This window comes from Anolis carolinensis, unplaced genomic scaffold, assembly GCF_035594765.1.
Source record: "Anolis carolinensis isolate JA03-04 unplaced genomic scaffold, rAnoCar3.1.pri scaffold_13, whole genome shotgun sequence".
NCBI lineage: Eukaryota > Metazoa > Chordata > Lepidosauria > Squamata > Dactyloidae > Anolis > Anolis carolinensis.
Window position 1 is genome coordinate 17,598,607 of NW_026943824.1, and position 19,630 is coordinate 17,618,236.

The following is a 19,630-nucleotide window of genomic DNA, read 5'->3' on the forward strand; positions in this document are numbered from 1 at the left end:
ATGTTTCTATGTGTCTGTGTGTATATATATATTATATACAGTAGAGTCTCAATTATCCAAGCTTCACTTATCCAAGGTTCTGTTTTATCCAAGGCAGTCTGCCTTTTAGTAGTCATTGTTACAATGTTTTGGTGCTAAATTTGTAAATACAGTAATTACAACATAACATTACTACTTATTGAACTACTTATTCTGTCAAATTTGTTGTATAGCAAGATGTTTTGGTGCTTAATTTGTAAAATCATAACCTAATTTGATGTTTAATAGGCTTTTCCTTAATCCTTCCTTATTATCCAACATATTCACTTATCCAAGCTTCTGCCGGCCCGTTTATGTTGGATAAGTGAGACTCTACTGTACATATATGTGTGTGTGTATATATATATCTAATTGGCATAGCATGTTACTATGCTTATATATATAAGCATAGTAGAGTCTCACTTATCCAAGACTTGCTTATCCAATAATAATAATAGAATCCAAGAGTTGGAAGGAACCTCCAAAGGTCATCTAGTCCTGATAGATGGCCATCCAGAATCTACTTAGTAATAATAATAATAATAATAATAATAATAATAATAAAGAGTTGGAAGGGACTTCCAAAAGTCATCTAGTCCAACTCTCTTCTTCCATGCAGGAAAAGCACAATAAAGCATTTCCAACAGATGGCCATCCAGCCTCTGTTTAAAAGCTTCCAAGGAAGGAGCTTCCACCGGACCCTGAGGCAGAGAGTTCCACTGTTGAACAGCTCGTACAGTCATATTGAAGGGCCGGGCTGTGGCGCAGCTGGCTAGTAACCAGCTGCAATAAATCACTACTGACCGAGAGGTCATGAGTTCAAAGCATCGTGAAGCTGGAAAAAAATGTTAAATGCCTCTGTGTCTGTCTATATATGTTGTTTGTCTGTTGGCATTGAATGTTTGCCATATATGTGTTCATTGTAATCCGACCTGAGTCCCCTTCGGGGTGAGAAAGAAGGGCGGGATATAAATACTGTCAATAAATAAATAAATATTCAATGGAATCTCCTTCCCTGTCATTTGAACCCATGGCTCCATTAAGTCCCAGTCTCCAGGGCAGAAGAAAACAATCCCGCTCCCTTATTTCTGCGTTTGATTTATTAAAATCCTCCCCGAAGGCGGAGGCATTACTTTTCATTCAACCCTCGTATGATGGGAGTTGCAGTCCTGCATAATAACAACAGCCTGGGTACTATGCTTGGGTTTGTAATAGGATAAGGAGGATGCCGAATCGCAGCCCCGAAATTGAGTATTTTGAAAGGGCCCTTGATGATCAAACAGTATTCAAAATCCAACTTTTTCCGTTTCCTGGCTTTAGGGCTCATTAGAAACTTTTCCGCGGGAGACGTGTCTCTGCATAAGTGCCTGACATGAAAGCTGTTTGTTCCCGTCGTGTTGTCGGATCACAACCTGGTGTTTCCGGGCATGTTTAGATCCCGCCATCCTTCCCTTTCGGGAGGAATATTAGAAATACTCGTTGCTCTCAATTAAAGTTGATGGGATTGACAACAAACATCTGAAGAAAACGCCTTCTTCGCCAGAGAAAGAGCAGGAAGCGATCATTCGTTTGTATATTAAAAAAAAAATGCTCTGCGGTTTATGAATTGCAATGAGGGAAAAAAGCCACGGAAATAGGCAGGCTGGACGTGAGCCATGCCGCAGTCAAATCGCCCAAGTGTGATGCTTGCTTATATTGGAAACCGGACTCGCGTTCCCTGAAAACCTTGGCTTTCCTGCTGTGATTTTTTCCCTCAAACAACCTGCAAGCTTCTAATTCGAGGTCATTGACCTGGCCCTTGTCCTAAACTTTAGACTTAGTTTTGTCTTTGGAGGTCTCTCTGCTTACTTATGGTCTTATGAGATCGTCTAGATGGTCTTTGGAGGTCACTTTCCTTACTTATGGTCTTATGAGTCCATCTAGATAGCTTTTGGAGGTCACTTTCCTTACCTATGGGCTTATGAGACCATCTAGATGGTCTTTGGCGGTCTCTTTACTTACCTATGGTCTTATGAGATCATCTAGAAGGTCTTTGGAGGTCACTTTCCTTACTTATGGTCTTATGAGTCCATCTAGATAGCTTTTGGAGGTCACTTTCCTTACCTATGGGCTTATGAGACCATCTAGATGGTCTTTGGAGGTCTCTTTACTTACCTGTGGTCTTATGAGATCATCTAGAAGGTCTTTGAGGGTCCCTTTCCATACCTATGGTCTTCTGGAGGTCTGATGAGATCATCTAGATGGCCGTAGAGGTTCCCTTTTCTTACCTATGGTCTTATGAGATCATCTAGATGGCTTTTGGAGGACACATTCCTTACCCATGGTCTTATGAGATCATCTAGATGGCTTTTGGAAGTCTCTTTACTTAGCTATGGTCTTATGAGATCATCTAGATGGTCTTTGAGGGTCCCTTTCCGTACCTATGGTCTTATGAGATTATCTAGATGGTCTTTGAAGGTCTCTTTGCTTACTTATGGTCTTATGAGTCCATCTAGATAGCTTTTGGAGGTCACTTTCCTTACCTATGGTCTTATGAGACCATCTAGATGTCCTTTGAGGGTCCCTTTCCTTACCTATGGTCTTATGAGATCATCTAGATGGTCTTTAAGGGTCCTTTTCCGTACCTATGGTCTTCTGGTGGTCTGATGAGATCATCTAGATGGCCGTTGAGGTTCCCGTTTCTTACCTATGGTCTTATGCGATCATCTAGATGGTCTTTAGAGGTCTCTTTCCTTACCTATGGTCTTATGAGATCATCTAGATGGTCTTTGGAGGTCTCTTTACTTATCTATGGCCTTATGAGATAATCTAGATGGCTTTTGGAGATCACTTTCCTTACCTATGGTCCTATGAGACCATCTAGATGGCTTTTGGAGGACACTTTCCTTACCTATGGTCTTATGAGATCATCTAGATGGCTTGTGGAGATCACTTTCCTTACCTTTGGTCTTATGAGACCATCTAGATGGCTTTTGGAGGACACTTTCCTTACCTATGGTCTTATGAGATCATCTAGATGGTCTTTGAGGGTCTCTTTCCTTACCGATGGTCTTATGAGATCGTCTGGATCAGGGGTCCCCAGACTAAGTCCTCTGTCCTAAACTTTAGACTTAGGGTTGACCTAAGTCTGAAATGACTTGAAGGCACACAACAACAACAACAACAATCCTGATTTTGGAGTATTTCATCCTAGTCTATCTTCCAATATTTCTGCAAGTATGGAATGCAGACGGCAGAGCAGAGCTTAATCACTGGACTCAGAAACTTGTACTTTTTCATGTTGAAATGAAAGCGAGCCACGAGTTTGAGGAAGAGAGCCTAATGAGCCCGGGCATTGCAGGATGGCTTTTTCTGCACTTGGGAAGAATTGCAACAGAGACTCAATGACGGAAGAATTATGAGTCAGTCCTTCTGTGCTTGTTGGGTTTTTTTTTTCAGCCCGTGGTCTCTTTCATCAGGTGCCTTCCTTGAAAAGAAGCTGGAACCAGGAACCTTATTGATTTCGGAGAATGGAGCCGACACTAAATACAGAGGCAACGTTTTCTAACTGAGTGGTTGACCCTTTTGTCGAGTGCTTCCTTTATGGCTTTGCTCCAATTTCTTCTTGAGATCTTCTTTGGAATGAAAGATCGTTATAATTGTCTGTTAAGTTATGTCGATCACTTACAACACAGTTACATAATGTGAAGACAGTTTCTACCAGAGTTGGGAAAAAGCTCCTTTTCTCTTGGAAAAAGTCAATGGCATTCGAATCCACTCTGGATTTTAGTTCAAACTCAAATCAGTGGTTCCCAACCTGTGGTCCACAAGAACTAAAGAATGGTGCGCGGCTATTATTATTATTATTATTATTATTATTATTATTATTATTATTATTATTATGACACAGCAAACAAGATAGATATGCTGCATTTCATATCACAAAACCACAAGTCGAACACTTCTCAAGTGTCTAGGACCGTGTGATGTATTTTCAGATGATGCGGGCAGATCCCAGTAGGGTGGCCTTTTGCAATAATTTTGTCAATGTCTATTGTTTCCAAATGCCGGCTGAGATCTTTTGGCACGGCACCCAGTGTGCCCATCACCACTGGGACCACCTGCACTGGTTTCTGCCAGAGTCTTTGAAGCTCAATCTTGAGGTCCTGATAGCGGCTGAGGTTTTCCTGTTGTTTTTCACCTGGGATGGCGACATCAATGATCCAAACCTTGTTCTTTTCCACAACTGTGATGTCTGGTGTGTTGTGTTCCAGAACTTTGTTAGTCTGGATTTGGAAGTCCCACAGTATCTTCGCGTGCTCATTCTCCTTTTGCAGGTTTGTGATCCCACCCGTTCTTTGCTGCTGGGAGGTGGTACTTGAGGCATAAGTTCCAATGGATCATTTGAGCCACATAGTTGTGCCTCTGTTTGTAGTCTGTCTGTGCGATTTTCTTACAGCAGCTGAGGAGATGATCCATGGTTTCGTCGGCTTCCTTGCAGAGTCTGCATTTTGGGTCATCGGCTGATTTTTGGATCTTGGCCTGAATTGCCTTTGTCCTGATGTCTTGCTCCTGGGCTGCAAGGATCAGGCCTTCTGTCTCCTTCTTCAGGGTCCCATTCGTGAGCCAGAGCCAGGTCTTCTATTATTATTATTATTATTATTATTATTATTATTATTATTATTAATTGCCTTTGTCCTGATGTCTTGCTCCTGGGCTGCAAGGATCAGGCCTTCTGTCTCCTTCTTCAGGGTCCCATTCGTGAGCCAGAGCCAGGTCTTCTCCTTCTCAGCTTTTCCTTCAATTTTGTCAAGGAACTTTCCAGGCAATGTTTTGTTGTGCCAGCTGTCAGCTCTAGTTTGTAGTGCGGTTTTCTTGTACAGGTTTTTTGTCTGCTGTGCTTTGAGGAGTTTCTGATTTTTGACTTCAATCAAAGCAGGTTCTTCACTTTGCTTTCCATATTCTGCCAGGGCATCATTATTATTATTATTATTATTATTATTATTATTATTATTATTATTATTATTATATAATGAGCCTCCTGAGTGCTGCTTCTCCTCCTCCTTCCTCCCCATGTGGACCTTGGTGTCTTTATTTTTAGATCTGTTCCTGGGGTTATTTGGGTTCCTGATTCAGAAAATTGCATTGGATAGACCGCATCAGCTCTAGATGATTAAATATGGGTTTCTGTGTGCGAGCAGATGGCGACTACTGGGTGGCATATGTTCTGTATCAGAAACGGGAGCTGATGTGGTCTTTCCAGTGCAATGTTCTGAATCAGCACCCTGCTAACTTCTGGCCATGGGAACTCATATAATAATAATAATAATAATAATAATAATAATAATAATAATAATAATAATAATAATACTACAACAACAACAACAACTTTATTCTTATGAGGGTTGAATGAAAAGTAATGCCTCCACCTTCGTAACTTGGGTATGGATGGGAATATTTTAATAAATCAAGCACAGAAATAATCCTTAGAATGTGCTCTTTAATGACCACTATTCACTTTTCCACATCATCACCAGACAGTTGGAGACATTTCTGCGCAGGGTTCCATACTTCGCACTTTAACAACACAACCGTTCAATGCTAAGGCTTCCCCATCTGCGCAGGGTTCCATACTTTGCACTTTAACAACACAACCGTTCAATGCTAAAGCTTCTCCGTCTGCGCAGGGTTCCATACTTCGCCCTTTAACAACACAACCGTTCAATGCTAAGGCTTCTCCGTCTGCGCAGGGTTCCATACTTCGCCCTTTAACAACACAACCGTTCAATGCTAAGGCTTCCCCATCTGCGCAGGGTTCCATACTTTGCACTTTAACAACACAACCGTTCAATGCTAAAGCTTCTCCGTCTGCGCAGGGTTCCATACTTGGCACTTTAACAACACAACCGTTCAATGCTAAGGCTTCCCCATCTGCGCAGGGTTCCATACTTTGCACTTTAACAACACAACCGTTCAATGCTAAAGCTTCTCCGTCTGCGCAGGGTTCCATACTTGGCACTTTAACAACACAACCGTTCAATGCTAAGGCTTCCCCATCTGCGCAGGGTTCCATACTTTGCACTTTAACAACACAACCGTTCAATGCTAAAGCTTCTCCGTCTGCGCAGGGTTCCATACTTGGCACTTTAACAACACAACCGTTCAATGCTAAGGCTTCCCCGTCTGCGCAGGGTTCCATACTTCGCCCTTTAACAACACAACTGTTCAATGCTAAGGCTTCCCCATCTGCGCAGGGTTCCATACTTTGCACTTTAACAACACAACCGTTCAATGCTAAAGCTTCTCCGTCTGCGCAGGGTTCCATACTTCGCACTTTAACAACACAACCGGCCGGATAATGGTCCATCATAGGCTGTTTCTGTCTCTATCAAGGCTTTGAAAGTGAGTTAACCAGAGGTCACCGCAAACACCTTTCCTTCCCTTTTGTTTCCCTTTCTCGGCAGGACCGCAATTCAGCTGCAGTAGGTTTTCCCGTTTGCCGAGAGCTGTAGCTCACCATGCGAGCGGCAACGTGGTCTCCGTGTGCAGTGAAGCTAATTCATTCCCTCTGGATAAACCTAATTTTCATGGAGGTAAGCGCATCAAAGCAACTGCAGGGAGGAGGGAGGCACGTTTTTGCCAGGGACGTTATTGATCTTTCCGATGAAAAATTCACCAATATTAATTCCCATAAAAGAAAGCTCACCTTACGGTCTCAACTACTTTTATTTATTTCTTCAGCATTTACCAAAGTGTATTTCCTCCCAAGCAATTGCAGTTCACCTCCTGGTCTGGGGGAATTGTTAGCATTAAATAGCCTTCCCAGCCTCACCTCCTGGCCTGGGGGAATCCTTTGTTCAGAGTCGTTAGCTGCACCCTGATTGATTCCTGTCTGGAATTCTTCTGTTTCAGAGTGCTGCTCCTTATTTATTGTCTTGATTTTGGATTTTTTTTTCATATTGGTAGCCAGATTGTGTCCATAGCATTACTGTGTATTGAACTACTTTTTCTGTCAAATTTGTTGTCTAACATGATGTTTTGGTGCTTAATTTTTAAAATCATAACCTAATTTGATGTTTAATAGGCTTTTCCTTAATCTCTCCTTATTATCCAACATATTCGCTTATCCAGCGTTCTGCCGGCCCATTTATGTTGGATAAGTGAGACTATTGTAATATAAATATACCATTATAATAGTTTATTATTATTATAATGTATTACATTATATTATTAGAAATATTATATGTATATACAATATATTATATTATTATTATTATAGTATAATAGAGTATTATATATTATTGTATTGTTAAGCACCAAAACATCATGTTTTACAACCAATTTGACAGAAAAAGCAGTTTAACATACAGTAACATTACAGTAGAGTCTCACTTATCCAACGTAAACGGGCCGGCAGAATGTTGGATAAGCGAATATGTTGGATAATAAGGAGAGATTGAGGAAAAGCCTATTAAACATCAAAATAGATTATGATTTTACAAATTAAGTACCAAATCATCATATTATACAACAAATTTGACAGAAAAAAGTAGTTCAGTATGTAGTAATGCTCTGTAGTAATTACTGTATTTATGAATTTAGCACCAAAATATCACAATGCATTGAAAACATTGACTATAAAATTGCGTTGGATAATCCAGAACATTGGATAAGCGAATGTTGGATAAGCGAGACTCTACTGTATATTGTTAAGCACCAAAACGTCATGTTTTACAACAAATTTGACAGAAAAAGCTGTTCAATATACGGTAACATTACGTAGTAATTACAGTATTTACGAATTTAGCACCAAAACATCACAATGTATTGAAAAGATTGACTACAAAAACATTGACTACTAAAAGGCAGACTGTGTTGGATAATCCAGAACGTTGGATAAGCGAATGTTGGATAAGTGAGACTCTACTGTATCTATTTTCATTTTGAAATTTACCAGTATCTGCTTCATTTCCCAACCTCGGCTCATAACTCGGGTCAATAAGTTATCCCAGTTTTTTGTAGTAAAATTAGGTGCCTCGACTTAAATTCGGGTTGGCTTATACTCAAGTATATACGGTATATACTGCCCTGTTTCCTCAGGGGACTCAGAGCGGTTTCCAACACGATAAAAACCATGCAATACAATAAAATTCACATAATGAACAGAACCATACAACAATTTAAAATAATACAAATGGTAAGCATAAATACGCAATCTATATATATATAAAAGAGTGATGGCATCACGGCAGTGGACAAAACAACAAAAGTAAACACCCCACAACCTCGAAAATTGACAGCACAACCCCTCATCCATGCCTCTAGGTTGATACAACAAAAAGGAAAGAAAAATAAAGTCCTAATTAGAGGGAGAGGAATAATTGTTTTTATCCAATTGCTGCCAGTTAGAAGGCTAAGCTCCGCTCACTTGGTCTCCTAGCAACCCACTCAGCCCAGGGGACCCTTTACCTTAACTACCACCAATTCCTCAATACTTTACTTCCCATACCACCAGACTTCACCACAGCAACGCGTGGCCGGGCACAGCTAGTCTATATATATAAAAGAGTAATGAAATTTCGGCCTAGGACAAAACAACAAAACTACACATCCCAAAAACACTAAACTTGGCAGCACAACCCCTCATCCATGCCTCTACGTTCATACAACAAAAAGCTCCAGCTACTCCAGGAAACAGCCAGGCTTTGAGACTGCAAGGCTATTCACTGCTATTCCACCTGGCCAACAAAGGATTCCCATAAGCCACAGCAACGCATGACCGGGCAAAGCTAGTTACGGTTATAGTGTTTGAGCCAAGTCGGTTAAAGCAGTGTCAATCTGCATTCAATCTGAATTGTAGATTGCATTGTGTCAACGGCAGAAGCAGTGCCGGTGTTATTGTGTGTGCGAAGGATGACCACTCGCTGGGGAAACTCAGCGGGTTTGCTTCCGTTCCTGCAAAAAGGAGCAATATTCTGGTTGCTATGATATATTGGAAAGGCTTGAGTAATGTCAGAAGGAAGATCGATGGCGGAAGACTTGTGGACGGCAGCGGCTGAGGAAATAGCAAAAGCCTTGGAGCGAAGCAGAAAGTAGGCTGCCCTCCGTTTGGGACTTTGGTCCTTCTCTAGTCGACATTGAAACGAGGACAAAGAGCGTGGCATTTTCCGCCAAGTCCTAGCAGTCCTAACGGTATAGGTCAGGGGTCCCCAAACTTTTTAAGCAGAGGGCCGGTCCACAATCCTTCAGACTGTTGAGGGGCCGGATTATCATTTGAAAAAAAAATACAAACAAATTCCTAAGCATACTGCACATGTCTTATTTGTAGTGCAACAACAACAACAACGAAAGAATACAATATTTAAAAATGAAAACAATTTTAACCAACATAAACCTATTAGGATTTCAATGGAAAGTGTGGGCCTGCTACTGGCCAATGAGATAGTCAAGTTAATTAGGATTGTTGTTGTTGTTGTTGTTGTTGTTGTTGTTGTTGTTGTTGTTGTTGTTGTTGTTGTGTGCCTTCAAGTCATGTCAGACTTTGGCCAAGCCTAAGTCTAAAATTGATTATTTATTTACTGCATTCATTTACTACATTTATATCCCACCCTTCTCACCCTGAAGGGAACTCAGAGCAGCTGTATGTACATACAATATATTATATTATTAGCATAACACAATATTAGCATTATATATTACTATCTTGAACTATACCACTATACTATTATATAATATGTAATATATACCATATTGTTAATATTATTATATGGTATTACTATTAGTATTATATTGTATAATGTAAGATTATTATCAATATTATATGTATATACAATATATTATATTATTAAAACTGATATAAAAATATTATATTATAAAACGGAGGGCGGGGGCCAGGTAAATGACCTTGGAGGGCCGCATCCGGCCCCCGGGCCTTAGTTTGGGGACCCCTGGTATAGGTGAAGCTCATCATCAAAGCAGATTTGGGCTCTATGGTTGCAAAAATCCTCTAGTTACTCACCAGGCTGGCTGCAGGATGCCTGGAACTATAGTGAAACAAGCAAACAGAACTTCCCCAAGAAGTCACACCCTGGACTCTCCACAGATATATATTTACCTTCCTTGCCTAGTTTATCCATGCCTCACAACCTCTGAGGATGCCTGCCATAGATGTAGGCAAAACGTCAGGAGAGAATACTTCTGGGACATGGCCACACAGCCCGGAAAACATACAACAACCCTGTGATCCCGGCCACGAAAGCTTTCGACAACACAACTCCGCATATGTCTGCTTGCCCACAATGTCCTGCCTCATGTACGGATGAGGAGTTGCTTAAAGATACGGACAATGCAGTTGCTGTTGCCCGCTTTTGGTCTAAAACTATTTGGTTGCTTGTGATTTAATTCCCCCCCCCCATCATTTTAAAATGTATTAATTATGCAATGCTTTTGACACGAAAAATAAACCATCATACCCTGTTTCCCCAAAAATAAGACATCCCCAAAAAATGAGACCTAACAGAGGTTTTGCTGAATTGCTAAATATAAGGCCTCCCCCAAAAGTAGGACCTAGCAAAGTTTTTGCTTGGAAGCATGCCCAATGAACAGAACACCAGAGCATGCAGGATCGGTAAATGTACATACGAGTTGTACATGGAAATAATGGTAATAACAAGAAATTCTTGACAGGAGTCACAGTTTGTCTGGTTTGGTTATGTTGGTTTGTGATGAAAACTACCGTACAGTATATAAAAAAAATTCTTTTTTTTTTTTTTGTTCAACAATAAATGTGAATTCTTCCTAATGGAAAAATAAGACATCCCCTGAAAATAAGACCTAGCACATCTTTGGGAGCAAAAAATAATATAAGACACTGTCTTATTTTCGGGGAAACACAGTAGGACCATGTTGAAAGGAAAGGAAAATCCAAGGTCTTTCTTCCATGAGAAAATTGCTCATTAGAGCGTTTCAAAAGCAACCGTTTGCTTCTCCGCAAACATTCTCGTTCCGTCCTTCGGTGAGTTATCGCTCCCCTCCTGTCTAACTCATTATCCTCCTCTAAACTAGAATGTCCATCTGGCACCTGGAGATCCGACCTTGACTGCTGGGACGAACACAGGACTGCTCTGTTCTCCAACAGAACTTGGCTCGAACTCTAGGCAGACAGAACTCAACTGAACTGAACTGATGCAATCGTTATGCACAAACACTTGTGTCTGGATACTCCCTAGTTCCAGCCACACATCAAGGTCATCATAGCTTCTTGGCAATTAACTCTTTCCACACTATGGTACAATCTGGATGATGCAATCAGTTGCAATACAAGCAGGGCACAAATTGCATTGAAACACTATCGATACACAAATCCCACATTAACAATATCTCATTTGAGCGGATGTTTTTGTTGCAGAGCTGCAGTGCCAAGGTTTTGGAAAAGACACTGGAACAGTGGATGCAATACAGGGATGAGTGCTTTAAGAAAATGGCCAACGATCCCTATCCCACAGGTGAGAAACTTTCCTTTCTTTGGTCAATGGTTGTTGTTGCTTTTAAAGTGAACATCGAGCACTCCAATTCCCATGGACACACCCAAATTGAAAGCTTAGAATATAGGAAAGTATTGGTCTGACCTTACTGAGCTGTGTAGTAGACTGGTTAAAATCACCTGTAGTTTGCTTGCATCACATCATATTGCTCAAGGTTGGAGAACCTAGAACTTTGTAGATCCGTGGTGAGCCATCCATATCATCTTCTGTCCTGGAAAGAAAGTATATGTGTTGAAAATAAATAATGAAGACAATGGCCTGTAGTTTGCTCACATCACATCATATTGTTCAGGGTTGAGGAACCTAGAACCTTCTAGATCAGAGGTGAGTCATCCATAATATCATCTATCCAGGAAAGAGAGTATATAAGTGTTGAAAATAAATAATGAAGACAATGACTTGTAGTTTGCTCACATCACATCGTATTGTTCAGGGTTGAGGAACCTAGAACCTTCTAGATCAGAAGCATGCCATTCATCTTTTTCCCAGGAAAGAGAATATATAAGTGTTGAAAATAAATAATGAAGATAATAACTTGTAGTTTGCTCACATCACATCGTATTGTTCAGGGTTGAGGAACCTAGAACCTTCTAGATCAGAGGTGAGCCATCCATATCATCATCTGTCTAGGAAAGGGAGTATATAAGTGTTGAAAATAAATAATAAAGACAACCACTTGTAATTTGCTCACATTATTTTGCTCAGGGTTGAGGAACCTAGAACCTTCTAGATCAGAGGTGAGCCACCCATATCATGTTTTATCCAGGAAAGAGAATATGTAAGTGTTGAAAATAAATAATGAAGACAATCACTTGTAGTTTGCTCACATCACATTGTATTGTTCAGGGTTGAGGAACCTTCTAACCTTCTAGATCAGAGGTGAGCCATCCATATCATCATCTGTCTAGGTAAGAGAGTATATAAGTGTTGAAAATAAATAATGAAGACAATGACTTGTAGTTTGCTCACATCACATCATATTGCTCAGGGTTGAGGAACCTAGAACCTTCTAGATCAGAGGTGAGACATCCATATCAAGTTTTATCCAGGAAAGAGAATATGTAAGTGTTGAAAATAAATAATGAAGACAATGACTTGTAGTTTGCTCACATCACATCGTATTGTTCAGGGTTGAGGAACCTAGAACCTTCTAGATCAGAGGTGAGCCATCCATATCATCATCTGTCTAGGAAAGGGAGTATATAAGTGTTGAAAATAAATAACAAAGACAATCACTTGTAGTTTTCTCACATCACATCATATTGCTCAGGGTTGGGGAACCTAGAACCTTCTAGATCAGAGGTGTGCCATTCATCTTTTGACCAGGAAAGAGAGGATATAAGTGTTGAAAATAAATAATAAAGACAATGACTTGTAATTTGCTCACATCACATCGTATTGTTCAGGGTTGAGGAACCTAGAACCTTCTAGATCAGAGGTGAGCCATCCATATCATCATCTATCCAGGAAAGAGAGTATATAAGTGTTGAAAATAAATAATGAAGACAAACACTTGTAGTTTGCTCACATCATTTTGCTCAGGGTTGAGGAACCTAGAACCTTCTAGATCAGAGGTGAGACATCCATATCATGTTTTATCCAGGAAAGAGAATATGTAAGTGTTGAAAATAAATAATGAAGACAATGACTTGTAGTTTGCTCACATCATTTTGCTCAGGGTTGAGGAACCTAGAACCTTCTAGATCAGAGGTGAGCCATCCATATCATCATCTATCCAGGAAAGAGAGTTTTATCCAGGAAAGAGAATATGTAAGTGTTGAAAATAAATAATGAAGACAATGACTTGTAGTTTGCTCACATCACATCGTATTGTTCAGGGTTGAGGAACCTAGAACCTTCTAGATCAGAAGCATGCCATTCATCTTTTTCCCAGGAAAGAGAATATATAAGTGTTGAAAATAAATAATGAAGATAATAACTTGTAGTTTGCTCACATCACATCATATTGTTCAGGGTTGAGGAACCTAGAACCTTCTAGATCAGAGGTGAGCCATCCATATCATCATCTGTCTAGGAAAGGGAGTATATAAGTGTTGAAAATAAATAATAAAGACAACCACTTGTAGTTTGCTCACATCATTTTGCTCAGGGTTGAGGAACCTAGAACCTTCTAGATCAGAGGTGAGCCACCCATATCATGTTTTATCCAGGAAAGAGAATATGTAAGTGTTGAAAATAAATAATGAAGACAATGACTTGTAGTTTGCTCACATCATATTGCTCAGGGTTGAGGAACCTAGAACCTTCTAGATCAGAGGTGAGCCATCCATATCATCATCTATCCAGGAAAGAGAGGATATAAATGTTGAAAATAAATAATGAAGACAAAGGCTTGTAGTGTGCTCACATCACATCATATTGCTCAGGGTTGAGGAACCTAGAACCTTCCAGATCAGAGGTGAGCCACCCATATCATCATCTATCCAGGAAAGAGAGTATATAAGTGTTGAAAATAAATAACAAAGACAATCACTTGTAGTTTTCTCACATCACATCGTATTGTTCAGGGTTGAGGAACCTAGAACCTTCCAGATCAGAGGTGAGCCACCCATATCATCATCTATCCAGGAAAGAGAGTATATAAGTGTTGAAAATAAATAACAAAGACAATCACTTGTAGTTTTCTCACATCACATCGTATTGTTCAGGGTTGAGGAACCTAGAACCTTCCAGATCAGAGGTGAGCCACCCATATCATCATCTATCCAGGAAAGAGAGTATATAAGTGTTGAAAATAAATAACGAAGACAATCACTTGTAGTTTTCTCACATCACATCATATTGCTCAGGGTTGGGGAACCTAGAACCTTCTAGATCAGAGGTGTGCCATTCATCTTTTGACCAGGAAAGAGAGGATATAAGTGTTGAAAATAAATAATAAAGACAATGACTTGTAATTTGCTCACATCACATCGTATTGTTCAGGGTTGAGGAACCTAGAACCTTCTAGATCAGAGGTGAGCCATCCATATCATCATCTATCCAGGAAAGTTTGACACCACTATTCTAGATGTTGTTGGACTCCAGGGATGACATGAATAGTATTTCATTAACATCTGGAGGGCCACAGATTGCCATTCCTGAAGTAGTTAATCCGTGCAAGGTGTCCTGATGAAAATCCAATGGAGCTGCCAGTTGGGTTCGTCTTCTAGGCTGGTTGTTTCCAACCTCGGTTCTCCAAGCATTGCTACTAGGCATGTCCGATCGATGAAAAAAATGTTTCAATTCTCGTTTCTAAAGTAGTGGGCGCTGGCGCTTCGATATAGAAAGTATTTCCGATTTTTTCACCCAGAAAATTTCAGATATTTCCAAAAATTCGTAATGATTCTAAATGTTTCTAAAATGGCGGACGCGCATGCGCAATCGCCAAAAAAAAGGAACTTTTACAGGGTTCTCCCGCCCTCATTTCTTGAGCTATCCTCATCAACCCTAGCCCCCACCTTTGTGTCCATCGTGGAAGCTTCTGATTGGCCGGGGAGCGGCAGACATGTTAGGCTGCGCTAAGCTCCCATTCTAGGTAGGTTGCAGAAACAAATTTAAAAAAATATATATTTTAAAAAATATATTTAAAAAAATTGGGGGGGGGGAATTAACGAAACATTAAGAGACAATTAGAGAATGGGCCAACAATGGTTCAAAGCGAGAACAATCCGAAATAATTCCGATATACGATTCAAAACGATTTTTTGGACATGTCTAATTGCTACCAATCCTGGGACCTATTAGTAGTCAGAGCCTCTGAGAAGCCAATGTTGTGAACTAAAAATCCTGGTCATGCTGCTCTTGTTGGCAAGTTTTTTTTTTCTAGCGGCAGATAAAGATCACACCTCAGAAAGGGGGCACAAATTCATGCCGAGCTTCTTTCCTGCAAGAGAGCGGGTGTGCGTTTGTGTGTCGGTACTCACAGCTTGACAGAATCCAATTAAAGCACCGGGAACTATTGTTTCAAGAATGGGGATGGGAGAATTTGTATTAAAAATAAGAAGATTATTTATAAAGATACTGTATTGAAGACAGGGAGCTGTATTGGAAGCCGAGAGTCCTGCGTTTTGGTTGAAGCAGAGTTTGGGAGGAAATTACGGGGGTTGAATGAAAAGTAATGCCTCCACCTTCGTTACTTGGGTTTGGATGGAAGTATTTTAATAAATCAAACGCAGAAATAATCCTTAGAATGTGCTCATTAACGACCACTATTCACTTTTCCACATCATCACCAGACCATTGGATACATTTCTGCCAATGATGAACAAGTTTTCTGAAGCCGTCACAGAAGAAGTCGATACTCGGTTTCCGCAACCGGCGTCTCACAGTTCTCTCAATGTCTTCATCAGAAGCATAATGATGTCCCAGCAGATCTTCTTTCATTATCAGGAATAGATGGATTCTCTGCACGTTGCTTAAGTCGCATTGACTGACTATCTGCACAGGGTTCCATACTTCACACTTTAACAACACAATCATTCAATGCTAAGGCTTCCCAGTCTGCACAGGGTTCCATACTTCGCACTTTAACAACACAACCGTTCAATGCTAAGGCTTCCCCGTCTGTGCAGGGCTCCATACTTGGCACTTTAACAACACAACTGTTCAATGCTAAGGCTTCCCAGTCTGCGCAGGGTTCCAGACTTGGCACTTTAACAACACAACTGTTCAATGCTAAGGCTTCCCAGTCTGCACAGGGTTCCATACTTCGCACTTTAACAACACAACCGTTCAATGCTAAGGCTTCCCCGTCTGTGCAGGGCTCCATACTTCGCACTTTAACAACACAACTGTTCAATGCTAAGGCTTCCCAGTCTGCGCAGGGTTCCAGACTTGGCACTTTAACAACACAACTGTTCAATGCTAAGGCTTCCCAGTCTGCGCAGGGTTCCAGACTTGGCACTTTAACAACACAACTGTTCAATGCTAAGGCTTCCCAGTCTGCGCAGGGTTCCAGACTTGGCACTTTAACAACACAACTGTTCAATGCTAAGGCTTCCCAGTCTGCACAGGGTTCCAGACTTGGCACTTTAACAACACAACCGTTCAATGCTAAAGCTTCCCACCAAATGGAACTGTAGAGGAGAGTCTACTGAACAAGGCAATACCTGCCGCAGACCAGGACTCCCATCAGCTGAGGAGTTACGAAGGTGGAGGCATTACTTTTCATTCAACCCTCGTATAGGTGGTTGTCCCATTCCAGGATTATTTCTTTTCCATGGAGAGCCAGACTAGACTACATCCCATCTCCCACCCATTTTATTCTAATCTGGAAAAGGTGGGTTGTGTTTTTGGACAAGCCATGAAATAAAGAGCGTGAAATCCCGGTTCTGGACTATTGGGCCTTGCAGGGAGACTCACGATAAGCACACATTCTCCATAGGCACGGATGCCCTTTAAATGTGTTTGAGTAGATTTAACATTGTGTGCACAAGCTCTCCACTTTCCCAAGCAGTGAAAAGTCCCAGGCCAATACTGTTCGGAGAGATTATGGTGTCTTCATAAAACGTAATCCCTGTGCAAATACTGCGAGCGAGAAAGCAGAGGCAATTCTGGGAAGCAGCCCATCTCTAACTTTGTAAAACTCTGAGCCCGAGGACTATATTTCACCCCCACAACTTGGAAAAGTTAGAATTTAATTCGATCTCCCAGAATCCTGAATCTGGGGGGGGGGGGGATTCTGGGAGTTAGGTAAAGGTTTTCCCCTGACGTTAAGTCCAGTCGTGTCCGACTCTGAGGGTTGGAGCTCATCTCCATTTCTAAGCCGAAGAGCCGGCATTGTCCGTAGACACCTCCAAGGTCATGTGGCCATTGGCATGACTACATGGAGCTCTGTTACCTTCCCACTGGAGCAGTACCTATGGATCTACTCACACTCTGGGGGTTGGTGCTCATCTCCACTTCTAAGCCGAAGAGCCGGCGTTGTCCGTAGACACCTCCAAGGTCATGTGGCCACTGGCATGACTGCATGGAGCGCCGTTACCTTCCCGCCGGAGCAGTACCTATTGATCTACTCACATTTGTATGTTTTCGAACTGCTAGTTTGGCAGAAGCTGGGGCTAACAGCAGGAGCTCACTCCACTCCACTGATTCAAGCCAACAACCTTTCAGTCAGCAAGTTCAGCAGCTCAGTGGTTTAACCCACTGCGCCACCGGGGTCCTCTTCTGGGAGTTACAGTCCAAAATTAATACGAAGGTTGAATGAAAAGTAATGCCTCCACCTTCGTAACTCCTCAACAGATGTCAGTCCTGGTCTGCGGCAGGGTCTGGCTTGTTCAGTAGACTCTCCTCGACAGTTCCATTTGGCGGGAAGCCTTAGCATTGAACGGTTGTGTTGTTAACGTGTGAAGTATGGAACCCTGTGCAAACGGGGAAGCCTTAGCATTGAACGGTTGTGTTGTTAAAGTGCGAAGTATGGAACCCTGCACATACAGTTCCATTTGACAGAAAGGCTTAGCATTAAACGGTTGTGTTGTTAAAGTGTGAAGTATGGAACCCTGCGCAGACGGGGAAGCCTTAGCATTGAACGGTTGTGTTGTTAAAGTGTGAAGTATGGAACCCTGCGCAGACGGGGAAGCCTTAGCATTGAACGGTTGTGTTGTTAAAGAGCGACGTATGGAACCCTGCACACAATGCGACTTAAGCAATGTGCAGTCACTGAATTCTTGACAGCAGAAGGTGTTACTCAAAGGAGAATCATCAGGGAATGCAAGATGTTTATGGCGATTGTGTTGATGTGAGTCTTGTGCGTCGTTGGGCAAGTAAGTTTAAAGATGTTGAGGTGGGAACAGACTTGTGTGACAAACAAAGAGTTGGATGTCCTGTGACGGCAACCACCAAGTTTCACAAGCAAAAGGTTGACAGATTGATTCAGGACGATCGTCGTATCATCACTCAGAGAGAAATTTCAAGCATAAGAACGGGTGAGTTGGGAGCTAGAGCTAACAGCAGGAGCTCACCCTGACTTGTAGCTTCGAACTGCCAAGCTTTAGGTCAGCAGATTCAACAGTTCAACCCGGTCCATTATCACTGCTTTTTCTTCCAGGGATCTTTTGCAACCGGACCTTTGACATGTATGCGTGCTGGCCGGATGGGAGCCCAGGTGCCGTGGTCAACGTCTCCTGCCCTTTCTACCTGCCCTGGTACGAGAAAGGTGAGCTGTCAAACATCCATTTGCACTTCTGAGACCAAATCATTTTTTTCCTCCCTGGAGAAGTCCAACCACTCCGGCAGGGTAGGTTGAAGTTGGCATTAGGTGGAAATCAATATCCCCGGGAACAGTAGCTGTCCTTGGTCCTGAAATGCCAGGCCTGCAAGAATTGAGGTCAGGACGAATGACTTTACAGATGAATTTCACATCTCCGTAAAACTGAGATTACTCAAATCTAAATTTTCATGTCTCTCTGTTTATGGATGACACATCTGGGTTTTAGTCTGCCACTTTTGGACTCTTGCTTGCTGAGGTGTTCTTGCAAGTGTCTCTGTAGGTAGATCTTAGCAAGCTTTTTCTTGATTTAAGGAGAGGATGGGCCGGAGATGTCACTGCCTTGGTCCTTTCATTGCTGGCTGCTACTTCCCGACGGATGTCACGTAGTGCAATACCATCTAAACAGTATAATTTCTCCAGCGGTGTTGGGCTTAGACATCCTGTGATGATCAGCTTGTCTCATTACAGGCCACACTCACTGGGTTGCTGTGAGTTTTCCGGGCTGTATGGCCATGTTATGGCCATTATGCTATACTAATAATATAATATACTGTATATACTCAAATATAAGCCTGTTTTTCATCCCTTTTTTAAAGACTGAAACAGCCCCCCTCAGCTTATACTCGGGTGAGGGTCCTGGTTGGCTTATATTTGGGTCAGCTTATACTCGTGAATATATGGTACATTTATCATTTTTCTCTATTATTGTTGCTAATATTACATTTATTTTACTCTATTTTTATTATTTTATTATGACACAGCAAACAAGATAGACATGCTGGATTTCGTATCACAAAATCCCAAGTCGAACACTTCCCAAGTGTCTAGGACTGTGTGATGTATTTTTGGATGATGCGTGCAGATCCCAGTCAGGTTTCTG

General features: G+C 41.5%; 1 protein-coding gene across 1 annotated transcript in view; it reads left to right on the forward strand.

Moving 5' to 3' along the window:
• The window catches only part of LOC100562512 (glucagon receptor), a 47,857-nt gene that overhangs the window by 6,500 nt on the left and 21,727 nt on the right, over positions 1-19,630 (forward strand). Inside the window, exons 2-4 of the mRNA XM_008121030.3 lie at positions 6,462-6,590; positions 11,405-11,501; positions 18,589-18,696. Coding sequence (XP_008119237.1) covers positions 6,516-6,590; positions 11,405-11,501; positions 18,589-18,696 — 280 coding nt within the window. The 5' untranslated portion in view covers positions 6,462-6,515. The remainder of the gene's footprint in view (positions 1-6,461; positions 6,591-11,404; positions 11,502-18,588; positions 18,697-19,630) is intronic.